This window comes from Pomacea canaliculata, linkage group LG2 (assembly GCF_003073045.1).
Source record: "Pomacea canaliculata isolate SZHN2017 linkage group LG2, ASM307304v1, whole genome shotgun sequence".
NCBI classification, from domain to species: Eukaryota; Metazoa; Mollusca; class Gastropoda; order Architaenioglossa; family Ampullariidae; genus Pomacea; species Pomacea canaliculata.
This window is the reverse complement of record NC_037591.1, coordinates 7,491,395-7,509,454: the sequence shown is the minus strand read 5'-3', so window position 1 is coordinate 7,509,454 and position 18,060 is coordinate 7,491,395. Positions and strand designations below refer to the sequence as shown.

Sequence of the window (18,060 nt, the reverse complement as noted above, 5' to 3'; positions counted from 1 at the left end):
AACCGCTCGGCTTTAAAGGCCTACTTGGGTGCATTTTTTTCCTAATGACTCTGGGTGCAAGATACTATTCATTGAAATCTGGGTAAGTACCCCTCTTCTGTTTCCAAGGTACCCGCCCACAATCCCCGTGCACAGAAATAAGGTCCATCTGTGTACACACGTGACGTCAAGCGCTTGATTTCTTCCTATGTATGGGGATATTTGTAAACGTGTATCCTTAACAACAACAACAACAACAACAACAACAACAATGCAAAATTTCCAAAGCGCATACTCACTCCTAAGAAGTATGCTCTTAGCGCTTAAGAACAAGAAAGAAACATAGACATCATCTTGAGAATGGAAGGGCTGCAAGATAGGTTTCATGTTGTCAAAACCTTTCTCAACCCTGAACCTAGCTCGTGACTAGTACAGGTAGTCCTCGACTTACGACGGGGATCCGTTCTTAACGCGGCGTCGTAAACCGAATTTCGACGTAAGTCGGATCAAACGTTCATACAGTACTGTACCATAATAACAGCACAGTACTGCAAACACTTAGCCTATCCAAACACCTATCCTAACACAGTACCCTACATAATTATCAATAAACATAAGTACAGTACAATATTGTGCAGTACACTACGCTTTGTTATCACTGTCGCTGTCATAGGAGCAGATCCTGTCACGTGTTCAAGGATGCGATCTTTATCGTTGATAATCGTAGCGACAGTCGAGCGACTAAGTCCTAATGACCTGCCAATTTCTGTTGCTGTTTCCCCCTTCTCAGATTGCCTTATGATATCCACTTTCACCTCCATGGTGATGGCCTTCCTTTTCTTTGATGCACTGACCTCGTAAGTCGGAATGAGCGTCGTAACCACGAAACGACGTAACTCGAGACCGTCGTAACCCGAGGACTACCTGTATTTGAAAAGAGGTTTGGAGCGCCCTTCTTCCTAGAAAGGAAAGTGGAATCGAACTAAGTCGCTAGTTCTTTCTTTACCAAGTTCGGTAAAGCTATAGGGGTCACCGAGCATCGACAGGTGATGTAAACGTCTAAAAAGACATAAAATGGTCGTTTTATTCCTGAAGAGAAATTAAAATATTACGACGATACTAAACAGAAACAACACGTTCTTCATAAACTACCCGAATGACGATACGCTTGGGCAGAAGGGGGAATCCTTTCATCTTCAAACAAAGAAGTCGCACACAAGTTTAAAACGTGATGGAGGTACAAATAACCTTTAACCTGCTTTTGCTAGAATGTATTAATTGGTACCCACTAAATAAAAACTTCCCAAAACTTTTAAATTCAAACTGGGCTTGTCGGTTACCCTGTAGAAAATACCTTTATCGACTGTTTACAACGGCGGTTGTGACTACTTTGTCAACATCTGGAGATCACAAACAAACAACGTTTTCTCATCTGGTTATCGTGTTATCTTCTACCGACAGCTGAACGGGCTTGCCTGAACAATAGAAAGAGATGAACATTATGATTAAGTAACAAAATTCAATTTTACTATTGATTTGAGCACTCAATGTTTTGTTGTTGTTTTCCACGCATGTAAACCTCGAGTATAAGAGTCCTCGTCGTGCATATGGGATGGGTAGTGAGAATTGAACATTGAGAGGGTGGCACTGACATAGATCGCTTCAAAATAGGTATTTGTTGGTATTTCTGGATTAGCAAAGGGTCGAAAGAATTCTATTCCTCTGGCGAGGGCCTAGGAGGTCGCTGATAACACTGAGGTCCCTGTTGCAGAGGGTTCACAGAGGAGGTAAAGCAATCATGGAGGTACGATAGTTTTCTACAAGTCTGGGTTTCATTTTTTCATTCCTTGACCGGCACTGGCTGACTATATTTCCTATTTCATACATTTCCTAGACATTGTACATAATACCTAAATGACAAAGCGACAGACTGTGTAATAATAGGGCTATAGTGTGGGTTTTGCACTTCTGCTCTATTCACGAGACGGGCGGACGCGCTGGCAAACTGACCGACAGAAGGTGGAATTGTTAGCGTCTGGCGGTGCTGACCGTCAGAACAACAAAAGACAGGAAAGTTCCACCGCCGAAAAGTAGGAGCAGTCATCGCTTCAGGGTATGTTCGCTAATTAAAAGACCATTCACGTCACGACGGACACGTAACGTAGGGTCATGACGTAATGCGAGACGTTAGTTGACGTGTCGGCGGCCATCACGCGCCCATTGATTACGACTTAGAGAAGGACGATATTGTCATACGGGTGAATAGTGAATGGAAAGGCAGACAATCAGGCGCCAGGATTACGAACCGTATTAATAGTAAGAAGGTGGGAACTCCAATGGCTGGAGACCTTTGTCTCACACTAGTGGCGATGTGTAATTGGTCGTAGAGGTATGTCTGACCAATCGGGTGCATGTGTGGCTCAAGCCAGCGTTTTAATATTGGGTTGGGACCCAAAACCGAGGCTTTTCTCTACTGAATCTTGGAGGGTGGGCATCAGAAGAGACTTTGGAACTCAAGTCTTCGCTTCGTGTTGTCAGCTACTGTCGGTCAGACAAGAGACACGGAGAGACACCTGCCAAGAAGGTGTTTGCCCACTCATCAACCTGAGTGTAAAAGAAGAGTGACCTCTGTCCCTGCGAACCCACGACCAAGGGTGGATAAGTTGCTCTGGTCACAACAGTCGGCGCGGATTTCTGCTTGGAGAAACTTCAGACCTGCTGGTGACGTAACCAAGGTGCACGTGGTGCACGGGGACGGTACTCCTGAGAGCTCGTCCCAATCCTCTACATCGTACATCTCTCATCCCGGTGCCGGCCAACGGCAGATATTTCGTGCCTTGCCTGAAAACGACAAGGATTGCCTAGGTATTCTATAGAATGCCGGTTTTTGATACATTGCAGGCAACATATACATATAAAGTGTATAGTATGCAACAGGATTGTCATCAACACGAAGGTATTTACAAAACTCACACTGTGTCTTTTTACTGTTATAGAAAATATACCAAGTAACTTGATAAATTTGCAGACAATGCAAGTGCAAACAGAACACACAGATCAACACGTTATTTTAGGAACTTGTCTCTCCTGCCTAATGCTTTGTAAACAAATGTTACATCTTTATAATAATGGAGGTAAAAACATCTGTGGGGTCTGAAAACCATTTTATAGCTTTGGAAACAAGACAATTGTTTTATAGTTCCTAGTGATGTCCCAAAGCAACCGTTAGCTGTCTCTCTGGAATCTTTAAGGATTACGTGACCATAATTTATGCTACCTGTGAAAGGTGGAGGCCAACAGAAGTCGCCGTTCTCAGACAAAATGCCGGTTGGGCATTCACCACGCTCCAGGAAAATGTAGTTTAGGCAGCTGTATGTGGGATGTTTCGTTCTGGTGCACACCAGTGTGCTGTGTAATGGTGTATTAGTGAATAAGAGACCGGCGAAGACGTGTGCGGACGTTTTGCCGACGGACGTTTCACCGCCGGACGTTTCGGAGTCGGACGTTTTGCCGACCGGCGTTTCGCCGCCGGACGTTTCGCCGCATTATGTCAGAGAGAGAGAGAGCTTACTTACTTCTCAAAGAATGAAAGTAACTACTAGATTACACAATAATTCTTTATTTCAAACAAATTTTACACACAGACTTCACAGACAGTTCACTTTGATTGTCACAGATTATGCGCAACAGCTTTGAGAAAAAACATTGATACAATGGCGAGAGAAATGTGTGAGCTAACGGTTCACATGAGCAGGGATAGTGAGAGAGATAGTGAGAGAGAGTACACTGATACATTGATACAATGGCGAGAGAAATGTGTGAGCTAGGGGGCGTCACACACTTGACTTCGGCTAAAGGTCCAGCGTGAAATGCCGAAATGAAGTGTCCCGCGCCGAAACGTCCGGCGGCGAAACGCCGGTCGGCAAAACGTCCGGCTCCGAAACGTCCGTCGGCGAAAAGTCCGTGTACCGGCGAAGAAGCCACGCGCCATCCCTGGACTGGGACAGCAATCGGTATCCGTGTCGCCGCTTTTTTTTAGTTGTCAGAATATACTTTTTATGATATATGTTTAATATATTTAAGTTTTACAATATAATGATAAATATATGTTTTATGATATCAATTTTTTGTCTCTAATGTAAAGGAATTTACATGAAGATCGTAGTAATTATCTCAGCAAATTATTTTGCTATAATGTCTTTTTTTATATATTTGCAGAATCGTGTGACGTGGTGTGGAGGTCACCAAAAGTCATGCGCTTTCGAGTTCGTTTTATTCTAAACCTGATAGTCTTCCTTGCCCTGCTGTCTTTGTTTGTTGTCATTTTGTACCAAAATGGTAAGCATGAATATCGAATTATTTAAAATACAGTCGAACTTCTATATGTTCTTTAGTGTCTAATTTTGCCACTTCCGGTAAGTGTGCCAAACATTGTCATTATTACTATTGAGTGTTATTGTTATGGCTTTGACAAAGACAAAACCTCTTCAAGAACAGCAATCACCCAGAGAAACTCTTGTTGTTTGAAAACATATCCAGGGTCGGCCGACACAGTAGATTTGTCAGCTCTGCGCAGTGTTGAGAGGTACCGAGTCCCACCCACCAGTACCGTCAACAGTACCATCAACATCAGCAGCAGCATAGGCAGCAAGATCAGCAGCAACATCAGCAGCAACATCAGCAGCAACATCAGCAGCAAGATCAGCGTCAACGCGATAACTTTTGAGGGTAAAGGTCAACATATTTTTGCCTGAGATATTGCATAGCTTCTTGGCTGTTTGTTTTCAAGTGACATTGGATAACGGCTATTTTAAAATTATTATTAGCAGTACTGTGTTTACCTGTTGTAAGAAACAGCATTTTATAGTTTTTCTTTGCATTTGTCTATTGCAAGTCCTTCAAAATTGTTAATAGCTGGTCGCATGCTTAAACGTAGATAATGATACATATTTAATACTGTCACAAACGTTCATAGAAGATCTTTTTTCCACCTTAAAGTCAGACTTGTCCTGTTCTAAATAGTCATAAATGTATTGGTCTTTTTAGCCATAGTCTATCTCTTGATGGAGATTTTCTTCAGTATCTATATAACAGATAATATTTTATTATTATATTATAGGTAAGTGTGGAAGAAAGGTGTGTATGTGGCGGTAAACAGGACAAGTCTGTCGTGGGATGTTGTTTTCCCTCTGCACACCTGGTAACGAGAGTTTGCCGGCGAGAGCTCACAAACATGACAGCTTCGTAATTAAAGTGTCCGCCATCTCATCATCTCATTTTGTCAGCCAGGTGGCGTCGTAGTGAAGGTGTCACATTGTGACAGTATCGACATCCTGCTGACTATGTCAATGTTCAACACCTGGGATCAGGGTTACCTGTCAGTTTTAGGGAAAACGTCACAGGTAGTCATCGTGACGTCATGTTTCAGACGTACCGGGCGGAAGTGACGCTGACGTCAGACTGATCATTCTCACCTACATGAGGAGCGGCTCGACCTTCGTGGGCGAGTTGTTTAACATCCACAAAGAAGTCTTTTACCTCTACGAGCCGTTGTGGTCTATCCAGAAACACTACTTCAGCGGCGAGCCGGTATTTTTCTTTGATAAGGACTCCAGGTGAGAACCTTTTGAGGGCGTGGTTGAGGTAAGGGATGAGAAATTCAACCACATGGCAAACTTTAAAAAACCTGTAATAAACAATCTTTAAGAGCCAGCAGCTATCATGCTTTACAGTATAATACGTTAATACACACCAACATCTGTCTATATGTCTGTCTTTCATTGTCACGAGTGTGGTGTTCCTTCTCTAGACATGATCCTTTAAAAAGATTTTGTTTCCCCTTTCAGCTATTTAATACTTGGTAATCTAATGGCTACACTTATAATTCATTTAGAGATAATTATAATATATTTTGTTAATGCTTGTCATAATAACCAGTAATGAAAAGCTTTTTAAAATCCAGCATTTCTTTAGCTCTGTTTGTGTGCAATGATCAGCATTTTTTCTTTTGCTAACTAATAATTAAACTGACCTGCTGATTCCAAAGATAATTCCATAAATATTCAGTTTTACCTTCATTTATTTTTTTCTATCTTCTATTAGTAATCTCAGCCGTGTTGTAACATATTTTCCGCTTTTACTTTTTTTAAAAATATTTTTTCTCCAGGCGTGAGTTTTTCTTAAACGCCATTTTTTGCCCTCATAAAATGTTCGAAATAATGAAGTCTCCAGCGTCAGGTGTTTCACTCTATGTGTTAGAATTTATTGCTTTTATCAATCTTCCTCAACTGAGCTCTTGTCCCAATAAAAATGTCACCAAGCCTAAGGGTGGTTTATTTTATCACACCGATGATGTGGGCAACATCTGCATACATGTAATGATCAAGGCAACCAATAGCAGCCACCTGACTGAGGAGAGCCGAGTGGCGTTCTTTCCCTGTAGCTTAAAGAACTAGTTGGGCTGCAATTTTTTTTTTAAATAATTGGATAAAACAAGATACATTTCCCCATATTTGAGTTAAGAAGCTTTTTTCATAACAGACGCCACAAACATTAACATGCAAAGAAAGAGGTCAAAATCATGAGATCACAATTATGACTAATTAACATATTATAATTACCATCTCTCTCTCCGAGGCCTTCACAATGAAGACTTATTCACCGACTATTCCTCACGTCTGTAAAACTGAAGAAGTGTTTCTCGGGTGGAAATATTCTAGTGATGCTGTAGGAGTATATCTCAGATGAAGGCATTATGGTGATGATGTATAATTGTACCTCGGGTGGAAGGAACATCATTCATCCAAACTTTTTTATAATAGCTTGCACTGAGGTTTTTCCAGTCTTAAGTAAAAATTTTCATTCCACTAGTTATTTAACATGGGATGCGACTGAATGGAAGCCAGAGAATCCGGGTTTCATTAAAACTAATTATTTTGTTGTTTTTTTTCCCTCAGAGTTCCAAATACTAAGGACTTCTTTGGTGAAGATTCCATGAGCGTGGATATAACTGGTGCATTTCTCAACTGCAGCTTTCGCAGCATCGACCCACGAACTTTGACCCAGTGGACCTTGCAGAAAAGCCTGACTACTGGGTCTTACTTAAGGTGCAAAGCTAATTCTCCGGGGATGTTCGGGATCCTTCGCTGTTTGCCTATTTTGCGGAGGACATGCGTGAACGCACGAGTGACCAGCCGTGAAGACGATCCGCTTCAGCCTGAAACAGGCAGAAAAACTCATGAAAGTAGATCCCAAGGTAAAGGTCATTCACCTACTGCGTGACCCGCGGGCGACCTTGAGTTCGCAGGTTGTCTTGGCGGAGTTTCCGTTGAAAGAGGTTGGGCAACTTCTCGAAGCAATTTTGCAAGCGCATCCTGCAGGATCTTGAGGACGCACAGCGCATGAAAGGGAATGTACCCAGGACGACTGCTGACGGTGAGGTACGAAGATGTGGCCTGGGAACCCGTCACCTCGGCCACCAGACTCCTGGCCTTCGCGGGCCTTGAGCTGGATGAAGAGCTGCGGCAGAAGGTGTGGAACATGACGTCAGCAGGACTCAAGGACGACTGCGTCATCTGCGCCACTCGCAACAACTCGCGCGCCACTGCTGCCGCCTGGCGGCTGAAACGTGACTTTGACTTCTTCTCGAAGGTGGACGCCAGCTGTGTGGAGATCTACAAGCTCCTGGGCTATCTCCCCTTGGCGACAGAAGCCCACCTGAGGAACCTGAGCGTTCCCTTTTACCTGGAGAGTGAGAAGGTGCGCGGTTTGTGGTAGTCGACGGCCGTTCATGAACTGCACTTGGTTGTATGAATTAAACGAAGATAGGTGGTTGAAACTTGAAACATGGGATATCGTGGGCAAGCGTCTTGTTCCTGCAGTAACGTGTCCTGACCTAGTTGATGCTGCTTTGTTCCTGGGTACCTAGGTATGATGTGGTGGGAACGAGGCTCAGGGGTGAATTTACTATAAAGTAACATCCTCGGGGTCTGGACAACGCTTCGTGAAAAGAAAGACGATAGGCGCTTGCCTTTGATTTTCACAGTTACGCATACTTCCCAACTTACTTCCCTATAGAGTAGATAGACATGTCATCAGACGGTGGTGTTAAAGAACTCCTGTGACGTAGACAGAAGATACTGAAGCGCGCGCATGAACCTGCCAATCACAGCTTTGTCGTTACATTTGGATATTTTTAAACATTTCATGATTTTTGAAAAACACACACACACAAACAGAGAGAAGGAAAAGCATGGTCATCAGCATTTTTATTATTTAATAACATTGACACGCAGCTGTGTGTGAGTCTAAGACCAATTAAGTATCTTAAAGGGAGATGACTGCGGACAAAAAAGCCCCAGTGATCATATCACGGTTCTTCCCCTTGACCCCCTTCAGTGCACTGTGAAGTCATGGAGAGATGGCGTTTGGTGAGGATATGAACCAAAACGTTAAACATACGCAAGCTTGTGTAAGACTTGAAAAACTATAAAACGCTCGCTTGTGGATTTGAGAGATATGGGGGAGTATACTGCATTCCTCAGATGCAGACTAGTAATATAAATAAAATATAAGCAAATTATCATGTGATATATACATGTTTATATTAAATGAGATGTGTTTTAAAAGTATTCCAGAGAGGGCCAGCGAAAGAGAGATACTGTGCCCTCCTCCAAAAAAAAAAAGAACCATTTATCAACCAAAATATTTAAAAAAATTTAGGCTTAACTCTATTTTCCTATTTAAACTAAGACAAGTGAGTTTTTTAAAAAAAAAAACCAACAACATCCTGTGTAGTTAAAACTGCCTTTCTCCTATCCTTCCCTGCCCTTCCTTGTCCAGTCCTGCTAATCTCATCTTTTAATCTAATCTTTTAAGCCGGATAGATTTGTCGCTACCCTTCCTCACTAAGCTACCCCACTTCGGTCCTTTCATCGCTTCTCTGCTCTCTCTCTTTCTCATCAAGTAATCGCTGCAGAAAAAGTAAAGTATCGCTATCACTCGGGTCAGTAAGTGCAGTTCAGTAACGGCATACAACGACACTCATATAAACCGATTAAAAAAACCCTCAAATATACTTATCAAGCAGTTCATTAAAGGCAGTTCATTAATGGCACATGGCTTTACCCAGCATTAATATAAACCGATGCAAACATTTTAATATCTCTATTACGTGGTGTAATAAAAGGAACGGACACTTACTTTGCATACACACGACATATTACACACACACACACAACACACTTGTTTGTTTTTACGAAACGATGCTAGATCGCTGCCACTGGAAACATCGGGAAATCAAGGGCGAGCATCGTGGTTAATGTGCTCACCGCTACACATACAGTTACAGGCAGCCAAGGGGGATAACCCTTGTATGTCACAGTGTGGGAGAGAGATTGTCCGTGAGTTCTCTTTATAAAATTGTAGTCTAGAATGTACTTAAGGGGAGGTGACTGCCGACAGAAAGCCCCCCCCCCAAAATGACCATCTCATACCATATCACGTGATGATTGTCTCCCTTGACACGCGATGTGGAGAGGTGTGGGCGGCGGTGGCACTGTATTTACAGACGAATATCTCTAATACACATTGGCAGTATAAATAGAATTTAAGTTAGCTCTCATAATAATTGTGCTATAAGTAAGATGTGCTTTGAGCGTATTGAAATGCAGGGCCGGCGACTCCTTTCCCCCGAAAAGAAGTGAACCAGTTCTAAACCAAAATATTGGAAAAATCGTACCCTTAGGCTTAACTCTATTTTCAAATTAAAAATTTAAGTAATAAATAATATAGGCTTACATATGACCAATAAAGATTTTCATGGTTTGTCTATCCCAAGACTCATCAGATTTACATTCGTGAATGCAGCCAAAACATTTAGCCGTTATTCGAGTTCAATCGATTTTGCAAACTGATCAGTAAACAACGAGTTTGGTAAAAAATTAACACATGTAACTTAGCTGACTGTGCATCACGTGTAACATTCCTTTCTTCACACAACTGCCGTGTCAAGCTTATCTAGGCTTCCACCTACTCTCTCTCAGGTATTTTGCCCTCTCACCTCCAGACTCCACCAACGTGACTGTGACGTGATCTAGAGTAAAGGAAGGTAACGGAACCGTTCGTGCAGTGGAATGTTTTGCAAATCGTTACAACACCACTAACTCAGCCACTTGCATCCTTACCAGGTAGTATTAGAAATAAGGAATATAATTAATACAAATCGTGTTAATAAGACACAGTTTCTAAAAGTATTTTAATTTTAAGAAACGTGTGGTGCAAGATTTATTTCTGTACCGAACTACTCCCTTTCTTAGAACATTGGCTTCGGGTGGCAAGTCTAGGGTGGGCTTGAGGGCCAGAGGTGGGACAGTAGACATTCTGAGTTAGACTGGAATGGTGACAAAGAAGATAAAGGAAAGGTAGCACAGCTCGAGACCATCAACTCACCCGTAGATGGCGGAGACACGAACAGTTAACAGAACTCCGTGTTGTCCATGTTCATTTTCAGATGGGATAGGAGTACTACTTCCGACCAAACTCCAACTAAAAAACCACAGAGATGCAGCAGTGAGGGCTCTTACTACATTGAAGGCTCTTGAAAAACAAGTTAAAAGGGTAAGGGTTCATGCTGGGAACGAATTTCTTGAATAGTAGCTATCATGTTCCTCTCGGCTCACTCGCTGGCAGGTCTATACATACTTACTGGTGTGTGAGGAGCATGTAACTGGATGGTTGTAGTCTGAATGTTCAAATGTAATCGAGTTTTCTGAAGTCAGGTTAAAACATTACAACAATAGTAAAACAAGTAATATATATATAACTCAAACCTAAGCTTTTTTAAAAAAAAATTATCATTGCATTTTATATCTGTTTACTCTTCTATTTCTTACGATTTTAAAGTTCAATTCTTATTCCTTTTCACCTCCAGCGGAGCACAGAGCCACAAGCACAAACAGTCGCGGTTTCTGTAGCAGGGGTTGTTTTATAGGGTGGGGTTGATTCCTCCTTCAACCAGGCTTGGGACTGACTGGTTACCCGGGATGTTTCCAGGGCGGAATTTTCTAAAGTTGAAACGATATGACTAAGTCGCTTATATCGTCGTCAGTCACTCGTGGGTGCTAATGTACGGTATTACTTTCTCCGATAAGTGAGTCGACACAGTCGTAGTTTCCCACGCAAGAGGGAAGCACTTTCCTACTAAATAAACCAAGCAGTTAAAGCGGGGTCAGATATTCATTATAGTGTTGCCAGTGATTGGATTGCAGACTTTACAAGGGTTACAACACTGAATTTGTTACATATTCCCCCACTTCAAGAAGAAATTTTGCATGACTTTCATGACATTCTTTCATAACATTTATTATATTTCAACGATGAAGTGTATTAACTAACCTACAAAACATTAATAACAATAAATAAACGCTTACAATAAAAATTTTCTATTAGCAAAGCCCTCCACATCGGCGTACAGCACAGAGAGAACTGCTAAATTCTGACTGATGTCACAGGGAGGGACTCCCACTGACGAGGAACATGCGACCTCCCAGTGTCACAAAAGTCCTTTCAGTCCACAAAGCTGTCCTAACCTCATTCTCCCAAGGTATGTCTTTCGTGAAGCGCATTGACCTCACTTCCCAGAGAGGTGGAAGGGAGAATGATCACCATTTCAAGCTTCAGGCCACTGACCTGCAGCAGTCCTACAACTCAAGTACCAGCAGGACCGACTAGAAGCATATTCTAGTGGTGAATCCATCAGAATATCAGGAGTAGATGAGATGTCAGATGAGAATGTCAAAGAAAAAGTGATAAAAATTGTCAGCGGTTGAGGTGCATCCATCTACCCTGATGATATTTCTGTAGTTCACCGCACTGGACAGAAATGCAACCATGGAAACAGGCAAATTATCGTCAAATTAGTCTTGCGTGAAAAAACGGAGAGGAGAAAAAAAAAAGAGGAAAAAAAGTGACGACTTACACGAAACAAATATCCTTAAGTCAGTACTGTCTAAACAACACTGCAAGGTCTTGTTCTAAGTGGAATATAGATAAACCAGAAAAACATAAACATATGAGGTGATTGGTGTCGCGTGTCAGCGATTGTGCTGTCATCCTTGCATGCCTCCCATACTGAGCTCGCCCATCGTTAGGTGTTTTCTTCACGCTTTTGTCCCCTCTTTGTCTTACGTCATGCGCGCGCGCACAGCTTCCTTGATGCGTCATTTTACTTTTTCCTTTTTTGACGTCAGGGTAGTCGTCATCAAGTAACAGACGGTGCTGGACCGTTGCCATGACAGTCAGAGTTGTTCATTTTGTATCGACCGATCTGCCACAAGCCGTTTTGGGTGAGTAGAGATGTGTTGTATAGACGGTGACTGAGATTAGCCTGTGCACAGGGCAGCTGATTTGTCTTATTTTAATTTATCTATTTTTTGTTTGTTGGATTGTTCGCGCTGATCTATATTTGTTCATGTGAGAGTCTGGAATGTTTGATTTTTGATTCCTATCAGTATTATTTTTGTGGCTAATAAATTAGTTTTGTTTGTTACGTGAATTTTGTCTTTGTCATTTCTGTGTATGGTCTGCGCTCAGTTGAAGTTCGACTGGCTTCGTCGCGGTCACGCGACAGATATGACTGTTACAAAATACTTGTTTGTAAGATACATTTTACATGTTCCTCGACTGTAAATACATTTAAACATTTCATTTTGTTCATACGTTTGCAGAGTCGTGTGAAGTAGTCAGGTCACCAAAGGTCATGCGCTTGCAACTTCGTTTTCTTCTGAGACTGTTCCTCTTCCTTGCACTGTTGTCTTTGCTGTTTGTCCTTCTGTACAACAATGGTGAGCTTGTAATTAGAACTACTTGAAATACTGTGTCTCTCTCATTCTCTCTCTCCATCTCTGTGGTTGTTGACACGCACGCAAATAACATTTGTCTAGAGTATTACTTCTACAAAAAGTTCTAGAAAAACCACGGTAAAGATGCCTTTTTTTTGGAATTCTCGTCTTGGTTTATACAATTCACTATATTTTTAACTTTAGTTATCTGTGATGGTGTTTTCACAGACTGAGTTGAGTGTGTGGTTGGGAGTGAGAGAGAGAGAGAGAGAAAGAGGAGAGACAGAAAGACGTATGGGAGATGATGTATGGGAGATAACATATCTTTTATCAATGTATATCAAATGGAAAGGTTCTGTTGATAGCACTCTTTGAAAGTTGAAAAGGCTTAATGTTGGTTTGGTCTTTCTGATTTTTCTGGTTTTGCCATACTTAGTAATTTCGCAGAACATTCGACACAGTGCTCAATAAGTCTTCTTGTTCTTTTCTTTTTATTATTATCATCATCATCATTTTTATCATTATTATTATTAATGATATTCAAATTATTATTATTCCTGTTCAAGCTGTATTGAATAAATACTTCAAGAAGAAACTCTTGCTGCTTGGAAACATGTCAGGGTCGGCGGACACAAAAGAATTGTCAGCTCTGGAACCTGTCAATGTTGTGAGGAACCAAGTTCCACCCATCTGTGCCTCCAACAGCACCAGCAATACCATCAACAGCAGCGACAGCGTCAACGCAATAACGTTTGAGGGTAAAGGTCAACGGATTTCTGTCTGCGATATCTCGAAATTTGTCTATTTGCTTTCACATGACATCGGTAGAAAACTGGATGCATAATGTGATGTTCATTTTCTTTTATTGGCTTTAAGCTCCGGAGGTTGGTTGTGTGGAGACTTTCAGCCACAACAGCAAATAAGACAAAAGATAAATAATAATAATATAATATATAGACATACCTTATGCAATTTAAATAAATTAAATGACGTCATTGTTTCAGACGTACCTGGACAAAGTAAAGCTGACGTCAGACTGGTCATTCTCACCTACATGAGGAGCGGCTCAACATTCGTGAGCGAGTTCTTTAACATCCACAAACAAGTCTTTTTCTCCTTTGAACCGGAGTGGTCTATCCAGAAACGCTACCTCAGCGACGAACGGGTATTTTTCTTTGACAAGGACTCCAGGTGAGAACCTTTAGATAGTGTGGTTGTACATACCTATTGGTGATTCTCGGACAGGACACTTCTTACACTGCTTATAAGTGTATATTGCTGTATTTTATATTTTTTTTACATTTTGCTGTATTCATTTTGCAGTTTTATACTTAATAGATTTTCCTTCCCTCCTTGCTCTTTTTACCTTTATATCCTTCCTGGACTAATCAAATACAATATAGACACATGCCTTCTAATAAATCTCAAAACAAATGGCCGACTGAAGATGTTACATCAAATCGGAAAAACTACGAGTCTTCTGTAGAGTAAAAACATACTCTCCACATTTCCCCAATCAGTGGCTCAGATGTATATAAAGCTCAGCTTAAGCCGTCCAGCATCAAAGGGCCTGACAACAGTGACAATAAAATATTAAATTCTCGGCGCTAGCAGAAACGCTGACCTACCTATACAACATATTATACACACACACACACACAAAATCCCACTTCCCAACCTGTCTATAGCAATAAATAATCTTTCCACTTTGATGGTACCCAGAGTAGCCGTGTTTCATTTACAAAATTTTTTTTTCCTCAGAGTTCCAAATACTAAGGACTTCTTTGGTGAAGATTCCATGAGCGTGGACATCGTCAGATCTTTTCTCAACTGTACCTTCCTTAGCATTGACCCACAAACTTTGACCCAGTGGACCTTGAACAAAAGCCTGACTACGAGGTCTTACTTAAGGTGCAAAGCCTACTTTCCGGGAATGTTCGGGATCCTTCGCTGTCTTCCTATCTTGCGGCGGACATGCCTGGCTGCCCGAGTGATTGTCGTAAAAACGATCTGCTTCGGCATGAAACAGGCAGAAAAACTCATGAAAGCAGATCCCAAGGTAAAGATCATTCATCTCCTGCGCGATCCGCGAGCCACCTTGAGCTCGCGTGTGGCGGCGAGAGAGCTTGCGTTGAAAAATATGGACAGCTTCTCGAAAGACTTTTGCAAGCGCATCCTTCAGGATCTTAATGACACGCAGCGCATGAAGGGGATGTACCCAGGACGGTTGCTGACGGTGAGGTACGAAGATGTGGCCTGGGAACCCGTCACCTCGGCCACCAGACTCCTGGCCTTCGCGGGCCTTCACCTGGATGAAGAGCTGCGGCAAACGGTGTGGAACATGACGTCAGCAGGACTCAAGGACGACTGTAGCTTTTGCACCACTCGCAACAACTCGCGCGCCACTGCTGCCGCCTGGCGGCTGAAACGCGACCTTGACTTCTTCTCGAAGGTGGACGCCAGCTGTGTGGAGATCTACAAACTCTTGGGCTATCTCCCCTTGGCGACAGAAGCCCACCTGAGGAACCTGAGCGTTCCCTTTTACCTGGACAGTGAGCAGGTGCGCGGTTTGTGGTAGTCGACAGGTGTTAATAGGCTGCTCTTAGTTTTTTCATGAAACGATAATAGGTCGTTGCTACGAGAAACATCGGGAACTCGAGGTCAAGGGTCCATTTTTGTGGAGTAACGAATACCGTGAAGCATGTGATGTTTATGTGGACCAGATGGCCTCCCCAAACTGAATAAATTATTATTATATATCTCTCTCTCGCACAAACCACACAATCCCCACATGTTTGCTCATAATACATTACTTATAAATAAAGATATAGACCAAAGCCGGGATGTTGATGTGTATGTGTATGGGAGAGTGGATGGTGGCTATAACAAGCTCTATAACACTATAGCTCTATATTGTACAGGGACTCCTTGTTGATGTTGTATGTATTTTGTCTAGTCTGCAGAGGAAGTGTATAATGTGGAGAAAACAGAACAAGAAAAAAAGTGAATCAGAACGGGAAAAACAGATCATTTGGGCTCGAAATTTTATTTCTTTACGGAGAGTGTAATTTAACAAAATCATTACTTTTCAAGACCTTACATGCCTATACCTCTGATTTTCCTAAGTAACATTTCTGGGGCACTAATCCAAAGTCCCTGCTTAACATGTACCAAACCTATGTAATGGTCAGAATAGTATATACAGCTCCTCTTATAGTCCACCTCAGACCCTATCAGATAGGTAAGCTCCGGTCTATTAGTCCATAGACCTAATGTTGAGGAAAGGACAGTCAAATACTACTACAAAAAGCAGGGTCTCTCACAATACACACAGCCCCACTGTAATAAGACGAACTTACACTTACCTTGCACACACACACACACAACGCTCCACGTGACCCGAGAAATACATAACTGAAGGCTAAGGACCAAGGAGACTCTTAGATGACCAATCCACTAACATCCTGCTTTTCTTCAAAGCAAAAAGATAAAATAAAACCAAAGTAGTCAGAATGAGGCTTAATGGAGAATACCTGACTAGATTAAAAGATCCCCCAACACGCACATGTAGACTACTGAGCACCTGACATGTACTGTTCGAATATAATGAAAACAAACCAGACAGAAGAACCGAAACTTGTCAGATAAGTATATACTGACAGTAAAGATAAACAGTTGCCTTAACCCACCAAAAGCGTTATGACATATTAGTAATTAGTGGTAACATTGGTGGACAGCCATCTTAACTCAAGACTCATACAAGTAAAACTCTTACCTGAATAAAGAATCTGAAACACTAGACACATGCGAGAGAGGTGTGAAATCCTCTAAGACTCAGCTTTAAAATTAGCAACTAATATAATTCAAAAGCTAAATAAAAGCCTAGGATAAAGCAACACGAGGGACCCGGCAACCAACACAATACACTCCCACGGGGGACTTGGCAGTTTTCCCTTGCACCGAGAGTGAATGACATCAGCAGAGAAAGAGGACCAGCACAGTCCACTATCAATGAGACTTGGCAGACCTCCTAGAACCATGACAACAGGAAAAGCATGCACCAGTAAAGTACACCACCAAAGCAGACTTAGAAGAACCTAGACACCAACAAGAGTAGGAAACACCTTCGCTCATCTTCTCCCCCGTACCCCCATTCCCCCAAGACGTGTTTCGTACAGAGAGTGTTCCTCTACGAGATTTGAACCCAGGGCCTCTCACTGTAGTGGCGACAAACGAGTTACACACTCGCCTCCTTCCTCTTCTTTCTCTCTCGTCCTGTTGTTGATGATTTTAGGAGTGAAAAAGTGCTTCCATCTGAAGGTGATTTCGTACTGTATGTTAATTAGGATCGGGGGAGTGGAGGACGGGCGGGGCGGCGAGAGGAAGGGTAGGTTTTTGGGTAGGTGTGGGAAGAAGGTCACCGCAGGTATTGTTTGCTGCTTTGTGTCCTCTTTTCCTGTGATTGTTATTGGTTGCTTTTTTTGTCACGCATAGTCTCAAGATTTATGTACATCTTATAAGTAAGAGCTAGAAACATCTAGTAACCACCAGCCACGCATGCGCGCTTTCGAACCAGACGTTCTGGTTACGTCAGACATAGACGCAAGAAAACCTTCTATAACGGTCTAGACACTTGGGGTCAGAGCAGTGCTGGACACCTGTCGGATTACGTCAGGGCTCAGATATAGTCCCCAACATACGCTTTATGTTCACCTGCTAAGTTTTGATTGGACGCCACAGAAGGACCCCCACAGACAAGGAAGATGCAACCTTCCAGCACCGAGGGCAACAAAAGTGCTTTCAGTTCACAAAACTGTCAAATCCTTATTCTCATAAAGTATGTCTTTCGTGTGGTACACATTTGTGAAGCACATTAACGCTCGCTTTCCAACGGGATAATATGCTATTGAAATTCTCTTTTATTAATAATAATAAATGGTGTTAAACGCACTCAACGTAAAATATTGTCATCAGCTAAGCCCCAAATACACAGACGCTGTGATGGCAGGTCTGAGAGTGCTGCTAAATGCTGATTGGATGTTGCCATTGGACACTAAATTAAACGGAAGACCGTTGAGAAGGAGGAAGAAACGTCCTTTTGACTCCGAGAGCGTCCAGCCCTTCGACCCTGCCGACCCAACTCACATCTCCATTAGGACTTCGAACAGTATATTGCAAACTTTTATGTGTAATGCTTTGATATTCTTTTCCAATATGTTACCAATTTGCGCACGGCACTAAG

General features: G+C 42.2%; 1 protein-coding gene across 1 annotated transcript; it reads left to right on the top strand.

Moving 5' to 3' along the window:
* Positions 1–2,841: 2,841 nt before the first annotated feature.
* Positions 2,842–15,654, top strand: LOC112557778. The gene is made up of 11 exons (XM_025227815.1): positions 2,842–2,935; positions 4,198–4,317; positions 4,519–4,707; positions 5,408–5,594; positions 6,936–7,257; positions 7,387–7,737; positions 12,272–12,323; positions 12,705–12,821; positions 13,385–13,576; positions 13,823–14,009; positions 14,580–15,654. Exons 1-11 carry the CDS (start codon positions 2,857–2,859, stop codon positions 15,394–15,396), a joined length of 2,613 nt encoding a protein of 870 aa, XP_025083600.1. The 5' UTR covers positions 2,842–2,856; the 3' UTR covers positions 15,397–15,654.
* The last annotated feature ends 2,406 nt before the right edge of the window (positions 15,655–18,060 follow it).